This window comes from Branchiostoma lanceolatum, chromosome 8, assembly GCF_035083965.1.
Source record: "Branchiostoma lanceolatum isolate klBraLanc5 chromosome 8, klBraLanc5.hap2, whole genome shotgun sequence".
Lineage (NCBI taxonomy): Eukaryota > Metazoa > Chordata > Leptocardii > Amphioxiformes > Branchiostomatidae > Branchiostoma > Branchiostoma lanceolatum.
Genome location: NC_089729.1, coordinates 13,934,557 through 13,957,218, shown reverse-complemented (window position 1 = coordinate 13,957,218; position 22,662 = coordinate 13,934,557). Strand labels below are relative to the sequence as shown.

At 40.7% G+C, this 22,662-nt stretch overlaps 1 protein-coding gene across 1 annotated transcript; it reads left to right on the top strand.

Annotated features, from left to right (window-relative positions):
• The first annotated feature begins 5,789 nt into the window (after positions 1-5,789).
• LOC136440278 (synaptotagmin-17-like) lies at positions 5,790-21,669 on the top strand. The gene is made up of 6 exons (XM_066436214.1): positions 5,790-5,942; positions 6,816-6,936; positions 9,142-9,996; positions 18,680-18,800; positions 19,340-19,495; positions 19,843-21,669. Exons 2-6 carry the CDS (start codon positions 6,934-6,936, stop codon positions 20,043-20,045), a joined length of 1,338 nt encoding a protein of 445 aa, XP_066292311.1. The 5' UTR covers positions 5,790-5,942; positions 6,816-6,933; the 3' UTR covers positions 20,046-21,669.
• The last annotated feature ends 993 nt before the right edge of the window (positions 21,670-22,662 follow it).

Here is a 22,662-nt window from a genome sequence, read left to right as displayed (position 1 = left end):
AGCGCCTGTGAATTATTTCTAGAAATCAAGCTCGTATTAAATTTTCTGGAAATCAAGCACTTGTAAAGATTTCCTAGAAATCAAACACGTGTAAAAGTTTCCTAGAAATCAAGTACGTGTTAATGTGTCCTAGAAATCAAACATGTGTAAAAGTTTGCCGGAAATCAAGCACGTACCCGATTTTCTTGGAAAACAAGCACGTGTAAATGTTTCCTTGCCATCAAGCACGTGTAAAGGTTGCCTAGAAATCAAACACATGCAAAGGTTTCCTGGAAATCGAGCAAGTGTAAAAACTAAAAGTTTCCTAGAAATCAATCACTCTTATAAACTGAAACCTTGTAAATATTTTCCGGATTATCGTGAAATTCGGAATAAACTCGTCAAGAGAAAATGCAGGACGTGATCTGTACGGCTGCCAGACGCATACTGAAGCCCATAGTTTACATTATCCTGTATTTATATCGTTTTACTTGGGTCTTTAACAAGAAAATTGTTTTAAAAATATCTTTTGAAGCAGCTTTGATCAAGAACTCAAAGTGGCGCCTAAACATCTATTTAAAGCACGCTACGGAAATTGTACACGATACAATTCATGGCCATTAGTACCTGAACTCAGCCCCACTTACAATGGATGAAGTTCAATCATACGACCCAGAATAGTACATGACTATATAAGGCCATTGCTGAACGTTTCTAACACCCAAGACTTCATACTTAAGGCTCATTCTTGAGGCCAAGGTCTTCAAATATCATCTTGTGGCTTAACTTAGAACTCAAACTCAAATACAAATCCTTGTGGAGATGTTTTCTTAGAATTTTGAAGGACATCGTTTTATATATCACACATAATAACACGACGTTGTAACGACGTACTAGCTTTTTAAACTGGGAGGATCTTGTTCAAACAAAAACGTATATGGAAACAGTATGCCTCTTATGGGGGCTTATTGCGCAGGTCGTTTGCCGGATATTCATTCATAAGTAGCCTAGAGAGGTTTTGCCATACGGTAAAAAGACACCACGTGTAAAATCAACGTGCCAGGTAAGTGTCACGTTTTCTGTCACAGGCCCGCTTAAAACGCTCATGCAACTTTCTGTTTTAGACTCGAAAACAAATGAAAGTCTTTATCATGATTCAGAATTCTATACAAGCGTACCTATTGATGACAATTGCATCATTTTTATCTATTTGAGATGTCATGTGTATATCATATTTTGGCTATATATAAGAATTCCCCGTTGTTTGAAACTGAAAGTTTGAAAGTGGTATTCTGTCTTTTCCAACTGATTATGAAAAATAAAAAAACAATAATGAACCATTTGATGAATGGTATGATGTCTGTACAGGAATATTGATTCATTAATAGTTAGCTACGAGGCGTAACAAAATATCTTCTATGAAGCGATTCTAAGTATTAATATACAGGTCAGGTTATAAGTCTCTGTGTACTATAGCAGTCTGAATGTATTTCAGCACGAAGGACAGGTACTTGCCATACATATACATGTCGGCGACGATGGCCACCCGACCATTTCAAGACCATTGTCGGGAGTGAATCGTGAGCAAGGTCATCAGAGGTTGGGAGTTAGTCGGCGAGATTGCCTACTAGTCTTTAAAGTCGTCATGCACCAGCCAGCTATTAAGTGATATTCGTTTAAGTCATATTGTAGAATGATTTTTGGAAAATTTAAAAAAGGGTGCCGGATAGTTCATAGGCTGCATTTTGCACTTTCGGGCGTAACCCCTACGTGGCTCCGTGGGGCACCCTGCGGCTACCAGACTATTTGGGGCACAGCCGGGACCCGGGAATTTTTTAACTCGGACTTAAGATCAACCCGGGTCCCGGTAATGAATAGACTTCCTAAGCTAATCGTCAGAACACCGAGAGGTCCCCTCCCCCCCCCCCCGGTATCTGGTAGTCCATCGGGACAAAATCTGTGCCTTCGGGGCCCGGCCGAAGCTACACCCCTACGGGCACCGGTGCAAATGTGACCGTAGCATTACTCCCAACCCAGTGCCGACCTTGGTTGGGAGTTATAAGTCGTGGGAGGGTCCTGAATGTCTGACAAGGGCTTAAACACTATTCTACAGCGCGAACTTGAGCATCCGGTGCTTATACACTCATCTTTTACAATCCAAAATCTTTATCTTTTCTTAAATTGTCTACTATTTTTGGTTTCTTTCCAGTATTTTGTAAGCCGGACGTCCTTCAACGAAGCTGTTTTTCACAGGAAGAGAAAGATGGCAAGGCCGTTCTTCGAGTAGTTCAACATCCGGGAATAGCATCGCACGTTTTGAGGAAACGTGTTTGCCGCCCACACAAGTATTTCCCTCTCCCATTGAAAAGCTAATGGAGATCTCCGCTTACACCCCCGTTCCACTAAGGCGGCGAAATTGCTGCGACCTGAAATAGACAAAACGCGATCAACAAAGTGTTTTGCTAAAAGCGAGTATTTTTACGGTTTGTGTGTTATGTGCCTTGCCCTGACTCGTCCTGTTAACGCTGGGCCCTTAAGAAAGGCACTTAACACGAATTTCATCACTTCTCTCGGGTGAAAATGAGTACCTAGCGTCGGTTAGGGACGTCCTCCGATAGCACGTTAAATGGAGGCCTCGTGTTTGAGGAGAGTCACTCATCGAGCACGTAAAGGAACCCACCACTCTTTTCAAAATGTAAATGAGTAGGTGTCCTTTCCGGTGTGAGGAGTGAATATTATTTCTACCATATCAGTCAGAACCTTTCATCTTGTACAACATCATGTTAACAGCTAATCTAAATCGTCATCAGAAATGCGCTAATTCCCACAACGCCCCTTTTCTTGCGTACGTAGTACTGCGTACGCAGTTGCCAATGACGTTAACAGTGCAGAGCTCATTTTACGCATCATCTTATCTCACTATCTAACGGCTTCAGGATTTGAGTACATCCCCTACGGACTACTTTTATCTAATAGACTAATTCATCCTTCCATTTCTATACACCCGTCTGAATGAGTGTCATCACTCTGGAAAACAAGTGGAATGAAAGTGGGATGTAAATCGAAGAAAAGTGGGATTTGAGGTTTCTATTTTTAGAATGCATATGTGGGTTAAGCATCTATGACGCACATTCAATATCTTAACTACTTTCACCTAAGTACCGTCAAGAGAATTGGACCCAATTGACAGCCGTCTTTAGACAACGTTACGGAAAGGAGAGTTCAGAAGTAGATATCTTATGAAATGAACTGCTTTTGCGGTTTGACGTCACCATGTCTTGTGGCGTGAAGTGGCTAGGCTAGTGGACACGAAAGGTTACTGGTTCGATTTCTATCATCCCTGGCCAGACGTTGTGTGCTTGTGTCGTGGAGGCCGCTACCGGGCACTGACAAGGAGTAGATCCAAGAGACATGAACTCTTTATTCCCCGAGCATTAAAACTGCTCTACCAGTTGACTGTTGACACAAATTCTTACTGTAACGTTACTGTGTTACGGATGAACATTGAGCCACTATATAATGTAATCTCAACTGCTCGAACTGTCGAGTTGTTAAAGTTTTATGTATAAGGGAAACTTGGATTGGCGCCTTCTTTTAATTTGTTAGAGCAATGTTATTTTAAACTCGTAATGTTTTAGACAATTTTCACATATTTTACAAATGATGAGCGATTTGTAAATTATGACGCATTTCATGTGCATATTTCTATGAAATTGTCACATGCATTAAGGTCATGAGAAATAAAACTGAATCTGAATCTACTTGGGAAAGGCACTTTACACGACTTTCCTCACTCCATCCAGGTGTACAATTGGGTACCTGAATTCGGTTGGGGACTTAAAGGCAGTGGAAGGACAGGGATGGGTTCCCACCTTCCAATACCGGGCCCTAGTCACAGTGGATAACAACACACTGCTATCTTTACCTACCTTTTATCTTGTCAGTAAGATTGATATTTTTGGTTTCTATCGCAACTCATCTTTTAAAGAATTTATTCATCAACAATAAAAAGTAAAGGACACAGAGGTGGATACTCGAGAAAACGACTAATATCAACATCACCTCCTAAAAGTGAATATTAAGACTAAAAAAGACAGAGAAAGTTACAATAACAAATTAAAACACAGTTGGAATAGAGACTCTAAGACAGGGTCATATTTAAAATTGTTTATGAGTAGGAAATTTCGGTCAAATTCAAGCGTTTGGTGTCGACAATGTATGTATGGGTTTAAGTAAAAAAACGGTCGAATCATTTGTCACAAATACGTTAACTACTCGTATGCAGTACGAAGCAGTTTTTCTATACATGTGCAACTAGGGTCTTTTCTTCCACATTTCATGCATTTGGTCGTTATAGAATGGTGAACAACTTGTTGTAAACAAGATTGTGGTAGAACATGTACGGACATTGACACTTATCCCTTACTGACTGAGTTTCCTATGTACATGTACGTGCCTACTGTGACACCGTGCCGCCTGATCAACTGTCCTTTATGTAATGCCGTCATAAAACGTAACAAAGGCTAAAAAGCCGCGGGAACCTTAGCTCCAAACGTCTTTTTAAAAATCAGCTTTATTCCTTTGATATTTCTCTAATTGTCGCGGCTTCATTCTAAAGGTCAACAAGAAACCGCGATAAGCTGGAAAATAACTGCCGGCAGCCGAGCGCACATGACGTCACGCCGTTGCCATGGTAACATACAACATGGAGAGGCCGGCGTGCGTGGGCGCGACGTCAGTGATGCGGGATGGCGCAGGTGGTTGCCTAGCGACCAGGAAGATGCGGAGATCCCTGAAAGGGAAAGTCCTCTTTTGTGACAAGTGGCTCAGGTGTTTTCAGGATTGCCACAAAGACGCAAATTTGAAACTCTCACTTATTAGTTTGCACTATTGTTCTATATCCGGAAAAGCAATTGATAAAAAAGCCTGTTATACGCGAATCAAAAGAAGAGAAGGAAACGAAAATTAGCTATTGTTAGTATTTAATATTTTGCAATTCCCTATCTCTGAATGTCATTGAAAGTCGTTATTTTAACACTTATATAAATGGTCTATAAATTACCGTATTTAGTTAGGACAGTTGTGATTATGATATTTTTTATAAGTATGGGGATTATATAAGATCGTAAAAGAATAATATAGACACATTCAAGTTTGAACAAATAAGCGATAGAAAATAAAGGTGATCTCTATTTCATGTAGTACACAAGCCGAGCTCATATATTCCATATGCTTGTACATTACCCATTTTGTTAGCAAGTGCTTTCAGATTGGAATGATAAGGTATTGACTGCGGTTCAACATTACTGTTTTAATGTTATATTGGCAATTTTGACATATATATTCTAAGTTCGCCTAATACTAGTAAGAAATTGAGCTAATCGAAAATTGAAATATGGCGTATTTTCAATAAGCTCTTTTCTTGTTTTTCACCAACTAGCAATTTCCATTTGTTACATCAAATAACAAAAATAGTACATGTACCCCGCGTTCATCTTTATCCGAAATGCCACACATATCCGCTTAACTCGTATATCGCATCTATATGCCTCCATATATCCCGGTAGGATGATTGGAACGAAGCTTTGGAAGATGAGTTGGGATATTTGAAAATCTCTCTGGGTTTCTACGTAGCGTAGTCGCAGAGAACCAATAACGGCCGTGTATGCACGCGCCAGTAGTCGTAATCCGTCCACAGATGACCCTGTGACGATAGTTGCGGTTAGATGTAAGCAGAGGTAACCCGAGAGTGCCGTGCGCGCGTTATGAATTATGCATGATGTCAAGCGTCGACGCCGCGTACGGCTCGCTCGCTCTCATACACACAGTGCGTCGGCGGACACACGCCGCGAGGCATCGCGCGCTCGCTCGACCGGGAGACACCGGCCACTCCGGGCGGGAAGGAGAACATCCAGCCCCGCCGATTCCCACTCCCGACCTTCGGTACCCTTTTCGACTAACCGGTTGGTATCTATTATCTTCTGATTTTGTTTTTTTTAATGATTATTTAAGTACACACAAGAGCTAGAACCAATATTTTATGAGCTTGTTTGGGGATGGGGTTTGCTCGGAGAGGTAAGTCTTTCTGAACCGGCTTGCTGTGAGGGGATCATACGTTGTCAGGATGGAACGAGCGAACTGCCCTTGCCATATGGCGGGCCCAGCGCCGTAGATAGGCGCCCCACAGTCATATTGTGCTCCGGTCCTTTCACCGAACCTACGTTCTAATCCTTTGACAACATCATCATGAATATACCTATATCTATTTCGAACGTAACGTTTTTGTCGTTGAGATTTGATGCAATACGTGGTTTGTGCAGTCGGATTTATTCTAGATGTTATCAAGAAAGAAATATCATGTTCATAGCTGTTTTTGATTCATGTGTGAGAGAGAGAGAAAATGTCTGTTTTTCGTCGTTTGAAATAAACCGGCGCCATAGCCGAGTAAACAACGGCGCACATGGTTAGTGTGAGTGGGTTAGCCTTAGAAGGCTAGCGCTTAGTCTGTATAACGCAAACTCCTGCTGGCAGGGGCTTTTATGTTACAAGGGCGGCCGCTATGAGCGCGATTAAATCGGGCTAGCTAGCGCTGTGCATGTGATGGAAAAAAAACATGAAACGTTTTATGTGGACATTTACGATAAAAAGCACACTCAGTGTCAATGAGCTAAACAAAATAAGCTAAACCATGATTTTCATTATTTCAAAGGTCTTTTTATGTTCCTCACTTCGTGAAAGCGCTTCAGCAATAACACTTGTTAAGATTTAGAAATAATTGATATATTTCGTGATTTACGTGGTTCTAATATGGTTTTTCTATTTTACGCTTTGTTTAGGGACGCTGTGTCGTTATTGTTTACACAAGCGGTGACTAGAGGGTAAACAACAACAACAGCAAGAAGATGTTTGGATGTGTACGGAATAACGTCCATAGACGCCTACATTGAGACAAAAATGGTATGTCCATATCTTTATACCGCAATTATATGTAGATGAATATTGTAAAATGGTGATACATAGAAGTCATATTTGATGTCTTCGTAATGATATTGCTTCATAGCCCCAAAGGCAGTCATATGTGGTACTAAAACAGACATGTCTTGCATAAATGTATGTCATCATCATAATCATTATGGGAATCCCTCTGATGACCCCGCGAGGGGCAAAGTAGGGGGGAGGGGGTGGAGGTCCCAGGGTTAGGCGGGCAGGCCTCCAGCCTGGCACGGTACGACTCAACGGTGGGAGCCGTCACTACCGTGCCAGGCAGAGCATTCCACTCGGGGATGGTGCGGGGGAATAATGAATATTCGTATGTATTTGTTCTAACGTTGATTGTTTGTGATATTTGAGACAAATGTCACTTGTCAAAATATTTGCCTTCTTACAGAGTGCACATTGCGCATTGGGCAATGTTATTGTTTTTGTTACAGCATTGAGTTAAGAAACCCTCGGGGATAAGCTCGCAAAATATTGTTGTTTTACCTTGTACGCGTGTTTATGTTTAATACGTTATTGTTGGAAACACATAACAGCAATTATAAAATGAAAGAAAATTAACCCCCAGATGAAATGTTGTATTTTGAATAAAGTTGCATGTGATTGTAGGGACTTCTACCTACAGCACTTTCAATTCAAACTTATCTATGATATGGGCATGAGGATACATAAATTATGCTGATTAGATCAAATTTGCATACGTCTTTATGTACAATTTATGTTGTTACATAGTGCTCACATAACTTCATTAACATATGATAATGTGAAACCGTATTGTTTATCGTAAACAAATGGCATACCATTAAACCTGACCCACACATAAAAAAATCTGTTTAGATTATTTTTTAAATCTGCCTTTTTTGTTATTTTTCTGTCATATTGATTAACTTGCACATGATTTCGATATTTTACTGTTTGATTGAATCAGTTTCCTAATTTTTTCGATCTTTCGTTCTAAGAATACCCCAGGTTGCACAAACCATCGTCTAAAAACGCAGTCAAACATAATGGAGGTGAAACGTCAATATGTTCATCGTTCGTTAAACACACAATCTGATTTGAATTCAGTCAGCATATATGCATAGCGTCAACGTGGGAAAAAAAGAAAGATTAATTGTAAAACTTCACTTTTCAAAATGGCGGCTTCTAAATCCTTTATACTACTATACGCATGCGCGTAACCGTATGCAAATGCTTTGCCATTTACTTACAATACCACAAAGGACTATACACACTCTCTTACCTTTTGCATGCTTTCCTTTTTTTTTCACAATTTCTCTAAGTCAACCTGTCCCCATCATTTTGAAATGGAATATTCCTTCTCAGAATCTAGGTCAATTAAAATCATTTGTGTGCATACAGGACCGCTATTAGATCAATTTCAAGTATAATAACTGCCCATTACAATCCAACCAATGCTGATACACAAAAGCATTTACGTCATAAACGTCATATTGGTATATCGCTTTGAGATGTTGCCATAGGCACACTTGCAAATTTAAACATACTGGTGATGTAAAGCTTGTTATTACAAGGGAGCTTGAAGCAAAGCAAATATCGAAATGGTCCATATGGATGAAAAATATGCAATAAATCTATTATTGTTTCTAGAGTACGTTTGCATCTGAGCAACTATCTTACGTATTGATATTTCATTTCTCAAACATGCCACACTGACTTGATTCTTTGGGTGTCATCCGCGCGCGCACCTATTTTTGTACGCCCCCCCCCCAATACATTTTGCAAACATACGGCAAATCATACAAAGAAGTTGCTACATGAGCAAATATATGCTGCCGTACATCTAAATTAAACATGTTGACCATACCGTCTTCTGTTATTTCAGTCTTTTGTTCAACGTTCTTGGCCACTTAGATATCATAATGAAGGTAGCTTTTATTTCCCAAACTTCTTTTTTTTTGGACGCTCGCATCATTTTGGGGTGTCTAGAAATTGCACTCATTTGATGAAATCAGCATGGCCATAAGCATAAACCTAGCTAGAAAGGCGTTTAACCTTCTCCCTGCTGCCTATATCCGTAACCAATAGGGAATTGGGTGCAAAATGGTTACTTCAGTGTTTTAAAGGATAACATGCTGCTACTGTATATAACAATGGACCACAAGCAGAATGCCTAATGTTTTTCCTTATGTTGTATTTCTCCAGGCTTCCAGTTTGTTTCAGTGGTTTTTAGACTTGTTCTGCTGCCGTTCGTACTGTTGCGACTGTTGTCTGGAGAAGAATGAGGATGTCTTCCCCCAGCGCAGGTACAAGTACACTTACGTCTACGCCGGACGCCATCGGACGTACTCGGAAACCTCCAGTCGGGCATCCTCGACTTCCGAGTCCCGCCGAAGCTCGGTGTCGAGCACCCTATCCAACAACATCGCCTCTACTTCGGATCGCCGAGGGAACACGAGCGCTCCCGTCATCGACATGCGGCCGATCGAGTTCTGGCCGGCCGGGGCGACGAACAAGGAGTCGGTCCAACCTCGGAGCCGAGCCAACCGACTGATGGGCACGAGCGGCGTCGACGTTCGGAAGTTCCAGCCGAGGCTCTACGAAGTCGACGAGAACGAAGACGACGACATGACGGACGAAGAAAAAGTCGCCAAGTACAAACTCGGCCAGCTGTACTTCAACTTCCACTACAACCTCATCCACAGCGTCTTCATCGTCACCGTCCGAGAGGCTCGGAACCTGCCGTTTCCGATGATTGGCGACGAAACCCGACAGGACTTCGCCCACTCGAACCCTTACGTGAAGGTGTGCCTACTACCCGACCAGAAGAGTGCCAAGCAGACGTCAGTGAAGCCGAAAACACAGAACCCGGAGTTCCACGAGACCTTCAAGTTCGAGGTCCCCTTCCTGGAGGTTCAGAGGAGGATGCTGCTGTTGTCTCTCCAGGACTACGACAAGTTTTCCCGCCACTGTGTCATAGGTCAGGTCATCCTTCCGCTGGAGAACTATGACCTTCTGAAGGTCAGCAACGTCTGGAAGCCACTACAACCAAGTGCGCAGGTATGTTTTTGATTTATTGATGATATTGCACGTTTTTCTGAAACAAGTTTTAACTGTAGTTGCCAACACAAAAATTGGACTTACCCAAATTTTCGACTGTACAACACCTGTCTTTGTGAAGGAATGAACAATTCACCGCTCAGATGACGTCACGTTATGCAGATAAGACATGCGACTCAGTGAGCAGTGGATCATAAGTTGCAGAAAGTCTGTGTTGCCCCCCGTCCCTATTGTCTCTATTGCAAGCTATTGTCTTTTTCTAGTGACGTAACTTAGCAAAAGCAGCTACAGTAACAACAACAATAACAACAACGGCAATAAAAGCTAACAACGCAGGCAATAACACGAATGGTTGCAAAATCATAACTTACAACTGCAACGCGCCAGAAAACGTTGTGCACAGAGGTCGAGAGAATAACACAGATTTACATTATTCTTTTCATACAGTCCTGTTGTTGTTCATCTTTTCTTTAAAAAAACTTGATATACACAAGGCCAATCTTTAATGCGTTCCGCCTACACAATATATAGCATCTAAAAATATCAACCATTTCATAATTACAAAATAGAATTCTATGTTAATTCTTTATACGTGACAACTTCGCGAAAATTGTTAGTAAGTCATTCTGTTATATATATCACTTCGCTCAATTGCAAAGTGGTGCTGTGAAATGTTATGTGTGACGAATTTGAAACGTTACTTGTGCGAGAAGGTTTCCCCCATTATTTTATTCCGTGCCGTGCTATAGGTCTGAATAATTGCCCATCTGATAAGCCAGAAGCTTAGAGTAAGTGTTACCGGCCCATCTCACTCCGACGATGACGTAGTCTGTACTTCTAATGGATGAGAGTCCACGTGACTTCTTCTTCTTTGGGGTTAGGCAGCCAGCATTAACTTGTTGATGAATCTGCTGCGCTTGACGGGTAGTGCTGATGCTTGGAATGGTTTTCTGTTGTCTGTACCGATTGGGAAGGGGGGGGAGGTGTCTGGTGACTAGCTAGGTCTAGTGGAGGTGGGTAACTCTGTCCCTGAAAGACGCTAGGGAGGGGGCAGCCACCATCTCTGTGGGCAAAGAGTTCTACTAAAGCTCCGCGAACTAATACTGAAGTAAACAGGCCATTGGACGTATCGAACCTATAGCTATCTGGATTGAACTGCATATTCTGCTATGATGTCTGCATCTTATCAAAACGGTTGTGTATATACATGTGTACATTGCGGCGTCGTATGGCCTAGTGGCTAGGCAAGAGGACACGAGATCGAGAGGTCGTGGGGTCGATTCCTGTCATCACTGACTAGACGTTGTGTCCCTGGAAAAGGTAGTCAACGCGACTTTCCTCGATCAATCCACCCGGGTGTAAAAATGGGTACCTGAATTTGGTTGGGGGGGGGGGGGGCAAGAGGCAGTCGAAGGAGAGGGGTGGACTTTACCCTTCAATATCCTGCCCTAAACATGGATAACAACCCGCTTCCCCTATGGCCTAAAAAGGCTATTGGACTACCTTTACCTTTGCGCAGGTACTGTAATGTAAGCGGTACACACCAATATGTGTGTAGTGTACTAAGTCATTGTGGTGGGTCTATGTTTTACTACAGAAAAGTTACTGAATAACCAGTGCGAACGATTTTATCTATGGTGGGTACTGTCTTTGGTGCTGAAGGTCTGGTAGGTGTGAATGTTTCATTACTAGGGAGAGCGCACCATGTATGTACCACGACTAGACATGTCTTCTTTTTAATTCAGGAACTCACTCACTCACTCACTCACTCACTCACTCACTCACTCACTCACTCACTCACTCACTCACTCACTCACTAATTCTCACTCACTAATTCTCACTCACTCACTCTCTCAAATACGCGATATGCATGCACACACACACACACACACACACACACACACACACACATACACACACAGTTCATTGGTGTAAGAAAAACACGCAAACACATTGAACTCCTGTAGTTTAACAAAAATGATATCGATACAAAAAAGGGCGAATTTATTTAACAAAATGAAAAGTGATGCAACATAATGAAAGAAAGCTGAAGCAAAATGTCTCAAAATACATTCAGCTAAGGCTGGTTATTTCTCCTTTTCCCCACTTCACCCCGCCCCCTCGATTGATCGCCATCGGCCCCTTCCTATATATAGTTTTCTTGTTACTCTTCAAGTACATACAAGCAACGATAACGACTCTATCATGCCCTACTGACCCTTCGAAGTCATAATCGTAGACATTTCTCATGACCCTCATGGTAACGTAAGACTAAGTGGCTTGCGTTTACTATCTTGGTTAATCATTAGGTTGGACACAAAAAAAGAAGCTATATTTGTACAATGCATATTTTATGGCTATTAATACAACTCTGTCCATTACATAGCCCCAACTACGTTCATCTATGTGTTTGTAATTTTACCATAAATGAAACAATATACCAATCGCCGTGATCAAGAAAAAAGTGGATTAAGCGGAGACGTTAGAGTTTTTATGAATAATTTGGGGAGAGAAATAAAATGAAGAAGGAACTGTGTCCTTTTACATCTTACTAGTTTTATGATACTTTCAATTCACAAGACAAAGATAACAAAAATGGTTCCATATTGATTTTTTATATCAGAGCAATGTTTGGGAAATGAGAATTGATATCTTATACATCTATTGATGAAGGATAGACATCCAGGTTATGATATATGCCAAATCACAGCTACTCATTGACAAGCAACTGGATACATGTTGAAACAGTCAGTCATACGTTTCAGACAGCAACCGCTATCTTTCGTCAGTGATTAAAGGGAAGACCTGGAGAACCAGGTTATTATACATATTCTTTGAAGAATAAGACTGACAGTGAGGTCAAAAGTCTTACCACGAGTTCCGGGACCCATCTGTCTTATCCGAAGATAATCTCCCTAAAGACATTTTAATCTGATGGTACCCAAAATAGATAATATCATCCGTGGTATCCTCTCTTTGAATGGGTGGATATCAGGGGAATTATTTTAGAAACATACGTGAACAAAATTAGTTTCATTTGCGTACATATAGGTATAAAATGAAATACATAAAAGAAAGGGTGAGCAGGTATGTTACTGCATGCACCATATCTTTCAATGTAAATCTTCCAAAAATTATCGCAATGCTTGTATTCCATAATTTGTTCTGTGATTCAGATTTTAGTGAAAATTTCAATGGCATTGAAGACGGTGTATTCATCTTTGACTGTGTGTCAATCAGTCAACAGTGTCTAGGACTGATTGGTTGACATAAGGTTAGTTAATTCATTGAAGAAACCTTGTTGTAAACGATTTTTGATAGTTTTATGGATTTGAGTGATGTCACAAAATCATGTGATAATCAACCCTTCCAAAAAAGTAAGTCACCCTTTGACCCTCGAGCTCTGTTTACTAAATTGCTTTTTGGGGTCACCTGGCCCATGGACTATTAGAAGTAAGTTAAGCTCAGTACCTTGCTTTGTAATGGTTCAAGCAACGGTACATTACACAGAGTATCAACTACAGTAAATGTGTTTAACTATGGCTGATTGTTTCATGGAAAGTTATTACAGTACCTAGTTAATCAAAATGGCATCGCGGCCTTCTTAAAAAACATCTGTATGCTAGCTCATTCGCCTTGCTTTCTACTGGTCCAGACGTCAATGATAAGGGCAGACGTCACAGTTGAGCTGATCAGTTGCGGGCTCAACGATCATGATCCCAACTTAAAACCCTTGAAAATCCTTCTTTTCCTAGAAAATCCTGGTCCAATCTGGAGACCTTTTTGGTTAGACAGCACATGTAGGGTCTAAGTTCTCCCATGTTAGTAAAATGTGTTCAGGTCTGCAGTTTAGTTGGCGTAAGGACATGTGTGAGTTGTTGGGTCCTCCTGGGCCTGATGAGCGGATGTATACAGGAAAAAAGTTAATGGGTCAAAGGTAGGGTTTATTTACTAATGTCATCTCTTCTCGCTCGAAGTTTGAGCTGGTTAACATCCATTTTTCTTTCCATCTTCATGACTTCTAGGTAGCTCAAGTTTTTAACATTGGAATTTGGTTTAGTACTTTTATGAAGTCTTGTTTTAGCGTAATTTAACATCTAAGTCTTAAAGTCACAGGACTTAAATCACTGTGATAGCTACCCCGTACTTAAGCCAAAGAATTGTCACTAACGAAACTAAGCGTTCGCATTCGAAGTACTTCCGTGGGCGTTTGGCGCAATTTGTACCTCCGGGAGGGTAATTTGTCGGTCTTCCTGAGAGAAATGTCGTCTGCGAGATTGTGGAGTGGGCGATTGAGGAGACCTCTGAGTGTGTGTTGGGGAGGGGGGCACCTTTAGGGCAACACAGAGTGACGGGTTGGATTTTCCTAACTTGTCTATTGAGGCTTTGCGCTCAACGAATTCTTCCTAGTCCATAAATATTACTTTCCAGTCATAATTCGATCTTTCTATAGCTTTGTTTATTTGTTTCCTTCTTTGTTTCCTTCTTCTTGTACCGATTGTATATGTTGTACCATATATATATAATGATACATGTTGATAGAGTTAGGATTTAGATGACTGTGTATCTCTGTTATATTGTATCTGACCCTTACCTCTTCCCTCATGACCTCAATGAAAAGCGGCCTACGTGCCGATTTGAGCTTCCCATGGATATTTATATTTCTTTCTTACTCTCTCTCTCTTTCTTTCTTTCTGAAAAATCGTTAACGCGTTGTTTCTTTCGCCATTCATCGACCCAGACATGCACTTGATATATCTCGACAGGACTGAGTACATTCTCTTTTAAGGCGTGAACTCGAAGCGGCTTTCTCCACCCACGCTCGCAATAGACGTTACATAGACTTAGCTTTTAACTTTTCCATCTACACAGTGACTGTGTGCACTGTTTGATCATAAAAAGACTAGACTTATAGTTGTCATGAGCTCTTAACGATTGAGCTAGGGATTTCTAAAAATGCCTTTGAAATGTCACATCTAGTTTAGCGCGGTATTAGCGTTTCAAAGAGGACCGGCTAAGTTTCTGGTAAACTACAGACAGCAGATTCAAGATGGCGGTCCTCTTATTTGCATCCGGGACGTATTTGTACGTTTCCTGGAGCTAAATGCCAACACTGACAGAGGGGACAAAAATACAAACCTTACAAGGAAAGACTCAGATAAGCCCCCTTCTAATTAACACATGCTGTATGTAATTAGTACGGTTTCCGTTCTATATTGATTTTTTTTTCAAATACTTGTCCTGTGGTTGAGTGTTCACTGACAGACAGACTAAAGGAGTGTTTGTTTGTGGGATTTTTTTTGGGGGGGGGGGGGGTACATGAGAAGCATACTAGTATCCATTCCCAAGACCCCTGATGACAAGACTACATAAAATCATTTACTTGACGGGTAATTTCGACGGAAACATCACATAGATGTTGCTGATCACGGACGATTCGGAGTGCTTTTAAACCGTGGACGGCTTAGAGAAAAGTAACTCGAGGTCTGAGAGCTGGACAAGCAAGAAGTGGCCAGCCTAAGTACCTTTCACGTTTTCTACAGTCCGTGAATGTTAACCTGTTCGATTTGTAGGAGTGAATACTAATCTTGAAGAAAACGTATACACATCTGATGTCCTTGTGTGCATTTTGAATAATTAAGCAGCAAAACAACATTTTTTTTAAATGTTTACAATTCCCGAACATGATCTATGACCTTTTCTTGCAAACGACTTGTCTTAGATAAAACCAGTTTCCAATTTGTAGTCAAGCATTCGCAAGGGGTAATTCCGACCCTCGGGAGGATGCTTTGCAAGGCTCTATATGGCGCCACCGTCTCGAAGTCTCCTAATCTAGATTTCTTGTACCGCAATAAGACATGTAAATCGTCTTATAACCAACCCACTAATGTATAAATGCGCAAAGGCGGGTTATCATGACAGTACCGCAATAAGACATGTAAATCGTCTTATAACCAGCCCACTAATGTATAAATGCGCAAAGGCGGGTTATCATGACAGTAATATATTAGTCAGGTTATTATTGTGCGTTGGCATCCTTTTGGGTTTTAATATGAAACATCATTAGGAATTGTTACATTATGTGCTTGGAATTCTAAATTGGAAAAAAACCTTCAGAAATTCATGAACACTCGCAAAAAATAACATGACCAAGGTATGACTATAAAATATGTACGGGAGGTAGTTTTTGGATAGCAATTATTCCCATGCAACATTTGAGACAGGAAAAATAATTATAAACGAAACGTCTTTATTCTCGAAGGAATAAGTAAATGGAGGGTGGAAAAAGTGAGTGAACGAATGAAATGCCTGGATGACTAAATAAATGAATGAGTGGATGCGCGAATAAAATAATGGTTTGTCATTGACCGGAACAACTGAAAATGGCATGATAACAGACCTACGCTATAACACTAGATATAAGACCCAAATATTATATCCTATGCCGAAGAAATCACTGTTCGTCTAATGGTGGCATTCCTTAGTTCAAACCCTTGTAGTACCTACTAAGTGGCATATAGGGCAGCAAGGTTCTCTGTTGTTTCAGCAGCGGGGTATAGTTTTACATGGAGGGGGGTGGGTGCTAGCCATTCCACTTAAATTTAACGTGCTCAAGACTTCCTCAATCACGGGACCCCCATTTTACTTCCCTTTCGAAAGACGGGTGCATCCCCAACCTAGATGTCCTGCCCCAGGATTGAACCAGAACCAGGGTCTCCCAGTTACCAACTGATAAGAACCAGAAGCTCAACTGTGAGGCTGCTACCTGTTGTTGACCTTGACAATACTAGAATTATGTTTCAATCTTTTAGGAAATTCTCAAGACGTTTTTGATATCTTTGAGACCTTGACCGTACGCTTTGTCCTAAATATACCTTTTTTTAGATAATACCGTAGTTTTGCTAGCTGAATATGTCTCCGTCTACTTCGGTTCATCCAGGCGGACAAAGCTGGTGCCAGACCTCTACTGATGGGTTCACCAATCACAGTCTGTTGATACTGAAAAACGTAACGAAAGATTTTCTCTCTAAATGGAATAAATCCACATATCTAGTCTTCATAAGACGGGTCAAAGACACAACTCATACTGCAACTACCTTGTCATTTTTGCATATTTTAGTAAAATTTCAGTCAGTGTATAACTTTTCCGTTTTCAATCATAGATCTTAATTGAAATGTTCATTTCTTACTACGCTTGGAAAACCTCATTTGCACAGATAGATATCGTACGTAAACCCTGGCATATCGAAAACGTAATACTAATACTTGAAATCGCCTAAAATGGTGAAAGCCCCTGGCTTGTAAACAGTTCTCGTCTCGACTATTGTTTCGATTTCCATCATGTCCGTAGCAATTTAAGACGCGTTTTGTTTACGTCTCACTGGCCTTCACCCTTGATATAATTCCTGTCGCCGCGCATGCGTAATCGGAAGTTTAAGCGCTTATAGGAGACACATTTCAAGTTTTCTTCTCGCTGCATCGGCGTTTTGACCGATATGATCTTCTTTACGACACTTTTAAAGGCAGCTCAATCGCAAATCCTTTGATAAAGCCGTTTGAAAAGAGATGGAACATACCGATGACGGATCTCTGGGAGCTCGTGAGTGCGAGAATGATGACATTTCGATAACACCTTAAGGGTATGCGATATGGGCAAAAGTATTATACAATCTCCAAGGAGATCTTGCGATGGAAATTCGTCACGTTTCAGTACGTCCGTTCTTGTGACAGACTATAGGGCGGTTGCATGTTAAAAAAACAAGCATAGGGGAGAGAGAAAACCTAACGATTTTCCATTCAAGATATTAAAGTGTCATGCATTATTACAGAGTCAACCTTGACAGTAACAACATTGTCCGCCAAGTTAAATGGTTAAACATCTTGATTTGCATAATGTGATTACAATTACGTAACTGTCACGGGTCTTCATATATGTTCATGCACATTCATAATTTTTTATAAACTTTTGCTGTGTCATACCGTATATAATTTTAGGGGAAGACATCATATCTACAATGAAAGATTGTACCAGAAGCTGATTAGTATGCAAACCATCAGTAACGTCGTTGAGAGGTAGATAGAGTAATGGTGGATCAGAAATATGCCACATGATAAGATACTCCGATTTGCCCAAAGGCATAACGGTGCAGTTGGTTATCATTAATCTTCAGCAATACATATAATGTTTTCTGAATGTTCTATACTTAATGTCAGCAAGATAACTAAATCACTATATACTACCTTCAACGACCGTAGAATCTCTCTCCAGGGCCAACCAAAAGTAGTCGTCGCCGTAAATATTTTGATAACGTCTTTGCATCTGACGTCCATGCTAATTGGTCAAACTTATAAGACCCAGACGTATCAAATTGCATGTGTATGATGTCATGGTTATGTGACCGTAATTAAGTATGCAAACTCCGAACTAACCATGCAGGTAGCTTCCAGGTTCTACATTCCAACATGGCGAACAATTCTTACGTCATAATCACGTGAGTGCAAACACCTTATATGGGATTCAATCAAAGCACAAACGAATTTAAATCTAACAAACTCAAAGCTCTCTGGTAGCTTTCAGGTTTGACCTTCCAAAATGGAGGACAGTTCTTACGTCATAGTCACGTGAGTGCGAACGCCTTATATGGGATGTTGATTAAAAACACTGATGTTTTCCATGTTGCAGCTGAGCCCTGATCGTGGCGACGTGCTGCTGTCAATCAACTACCTGCCCAGTGCCGGCCGTCTGAACGTTGACGTCATCAAGGCTAACCAGCTGTTACAGACGGACATCATAGGCGGCTGTGGTACGGCTGTCCGTCTGTCCCTCTGTCTGTCCGTGTCAGTCCGTCCACCTGTCCAATACTAGTGACAAAAGCGGATGTGGTATGACGTCATTTCCGTGTCTGCATGACCAGCATGCTTTGCATTGTCTGTGTACCTCAACAACCGACCCGACATATTGTGCATGACTTTTTGGGCACAACAGCCTGATTTATTTTGGTAAAATTCACATCCTCAAGTATGTAATAGCAAAATTACATAATGCCATATGTATTGAGCTGAAATACTAAATAGTCTTAGTTAATAGGCAATAATTTTGGTCATAATAACGCAGGTGATTAGATAACAATAAGATATCAAGGTTATGCATACACAATACAAAAGTTCTTCCAGCTACTATTACCTGAAAAAGTATGTCTTTAACAGGAATTGTGGCATATTTTAGCAATGTCTTTTCACAAGTAGGACATTTTATGTCGTGTTGTTGTTGTTGATGTCCGTGCTTTATGTCTATTTGGACTTTTTTCACTTTTAACCGTAAAGTTTTTCGTCTTTATTCTAGATCCGTTTGTGAAGGTGCAGATGGTGGTGGGGACCCGACTGTTGAAGTCGAAGAAGACGTCGTGTAAGAAGAACACCATCGACCCGGTCTTCAACGAGTCCGTCAGCTTCAACGTCACGCCTGACGTGTTGGATGACGTCAGTCTCGTCGTCACCGGTGGGTCACGTGACATCCTTTCTAGGGGGAGGGGGGCACACCTCGTAGTGCAAGTCCGTACTGCAACAAAAATGGCTTACATATTGTTAGTATGTAACATATTACCGGCCAGGGAAATCTTGAAATTACATGATTCATAAAACATATTCATGAAGGCAAAACCAAGAATGGAATACTAAGAATAGAAATTATAAAGCGTTTGTAAATGGCTCAATGTAGATATTATCAAATTTATGTCTCGTTTGATAAAGCCGGTTCTATTGCCTGCATATGTACATAGGTAAAAAAAATGCATGGCTATAATTAAATAATTTTTATCTTTGAAACTTTCTTCCAAAACCTTGTAGTGTGGGACTACAACTGCAAAGGTAGAGACGACTTCGTCGGCAGGTTTGTACTCGGGCGCCACCCAACGGGTGCTCAGGAAACTGCACACTGGGAGCGGCTGCAGGCATCGCATCGGTCGCCAGTGGCGCAGTGGCACACTCTGAAGTCCCGGTCGGACTGTGACCAATGTTCTCTTGCCTCGGTCGCTGCGTCCACTCGGTAGCTAAGTAGGTAGTCCAAAAGGAGATAGGAGGAGATACGTAAAAGCTGTAATTGAGCCTTCGTGAATTTTGTGACTTGAAGCTTTGCTACCAATTTTTTAAACTTCGATATATTTCCGTACGTGACTTCAAAACAATAATATAACCAGGCACAATGATATGTTGTAATTCTGGATGTTCTTAACAACACTCGTCTTATGAAATAGCCTTTGGAATACGACGAATATTCCGTTCATATTATGTTAGTGAATTCATGAATGTATGAAGGTGACCAGCAGTTTTATTCAAATGTCGTATTTGCCCATGATTTAGAAGTTGCCGTATACATTCATTTTGGTGTTTATATATGCTTGATACTTTGTTTGTATGTATCATGTTAGATTATGTTGAGTACCAAAGAGTCAATGATTCATAGTGGGTTGAACACGACTTCAATCTATAACAGATGAGACTGATAGATTGATGGGTGGATGAACAGATGTTGAAAAATGTGATACCTATGACGCCACCAACAAAAACAGTGTTTAAAGCGGATGCATTTATTTCAGTAAAATTGTTTTAGAATATTTCAGAGCGATCGTAATACTGAAGAAATGGCTCCGCCCCTTCGGCGTCGCCAAAATAGGTTTGTCGGTATGGTAACACGTCTAATTGTTTCCATGTTGTCGATAACTAGTAAGCTGCCATCGTTAGAGCGTACTGAGATCTGCCATACTGCGCCTTGCCGCATGGTGGCGACAAGACTGCGTTCCCAAACGTGAAAAGTTGCCGTAAATTTGGCTACGTAAATTCTTTCTATAGTATCTTCTTCCAAATCCCTAACATGGTTTAACATTTTTGAAGGTCTTGTAAAACTGTTGCACGTTTTTTTTTATTAAGCTTAAGATATAAAGACCAAAAAGTTTTCGTCGGTTACTAAATATCATCATGGAATGTCGTGTGCGTGTTTTTCTCATATACGTAACGTTACATCAAGATATGCCTTACAAATATTAATATTTGAACGATGTCCTTTTTGGCACGTCTGATTTTGATTCACACCACTAGTGGAGTAAGTCGCCTTCAAATTCAAGAAAAATAGCCACAAAGATGTTTGTGTAAGTCATCAGGATAAATTCGCTACAAAGTGGAAAACTATAAAGGAATCGGTTTGAAATTAAAAGAACAAAAACTAGGATATTTCTGTGTTAAATGTAGAAGACGTCAAGCTTGCAAGTTAATTCGCAAGTGATATGGTTTATTATGATTGTGTAAAATAGCTAAAGAATAGAGTTTTTCTGTTTTACGAATGGTACTGCTGTCTTCCTTGTAAAAAGAAAACGTTTGTGTATAAACGATACCTCATACTCGTACTCATGTTATAAAGAAGGGAAACAGTGAAACGACGCCGCCGTGCGGAAGAGTGCAAAACAACAAACGGGCTAATAAGGTATCGTCTATAGCTGTAGTTTTGTAACGGAACACTGGGAAAATTGATATACTAATAATAATCATGGAAACCGTTAAGTCTGCCTGATGAAAATGATTAATAAAGCTTGTAATTTACTGGCATACGAATGTATGTCTTGTTTCATAGATATAGAAAAAACGTGTTTTTGGAGAATAAAACACAAGGATTACATCCCATATTGTGTACGCATTCTTAAGATCAGGACAATGTGCTATTTGAAGAGACCTGAACCCTTTTCATCGCTGTGACAAAAACTGGAAATGATTCGATTATGGGCCCCTGACAGTTTTTCATGGTACTGCAGTAGAACATCCGGTTTTGACATCTTGTATCCTGGACAATAAGGGAGTAGGTAGGTAAGTAGCCATAGTCACGATTATTGGGTGACGTGGGTTTGAGCCTCCTAACAGCTTGTTCTGGAACTGTAGGGGCGTTTATGAAACTGTTTGAAAGAAACTCAAAAAGGGGTTAATGGATCATTGTCATATGTAGGCAGCTTTAGTGATGATTGACATATGCAGATTCTACAGATATAAATTATGCAAATGATAGCTAATGGTGACGTCACCACCAAAACAGCTTTCAGCCAATCAGAGAGTTTGCACAAGCTTCTCTAGAGCAAGACCGCAAAGGGCGCTGGGAACATATCAACCATTCAGGTTACGTCTTACATAGTTATATTCGGTTTCAGGACAAGATAACGGCTGTTTGTGCCAAATAAGGGTAGCTCATCAATTGTACATGAGCGAGTGTCGGTGACGTCGCGCGCGATCGCTAGAAGCGATTTTACAGGCTTGAAATGGCAGGGCCGCTATGGGAGGTAACGTACCGAGCATATCGGGCCTGCTCAGGAGGGTGGTACAGTACAGTTTCACAGGAAAACCTGAACAAAATCAACGATTTTGTAAGATTATTTGCGAAAGCCGTATCGAAATATCAGCTACGGAAATAAATGTTTTAACACCGTGCAACAGCATACTATTCCATCTATCATATATGCTCCGACTGAAATAAACTAATAACGCACGAAATAGCATCTGTTGTTTATTACGCATGATCAATCTAATTTTCTTTATTATTAACATCATTTGATAACAGGTTATGCCTTAGGTTGCAAATCGTTCCGCTTGGGATGTCTTACCAGCATCAACATCATATCTTAATGAGAA

What these genes read in the sequence shown, in the direction of transcription:
- LOC136440278 (XM_066436214.1), top strand. An exon ending in GGACATCATAGGCGGCTGTG is followed by an intron (nt 18,801 to 19,339) that starts GTACGGCTGTCC and finishes TCTTTATTCTAG; the next exon opens with ATCCGTTTGTGAAGGTGCAG. An exon ending in CGTCAGTCTCGTCGTCACCG is followed by an intron (nt 19,496 to 19,842) that starts GTGGGTCACGTG and finishes AAAACCTTGTAG; the next exon opens with TGTGGGACTACAACTGCAAA.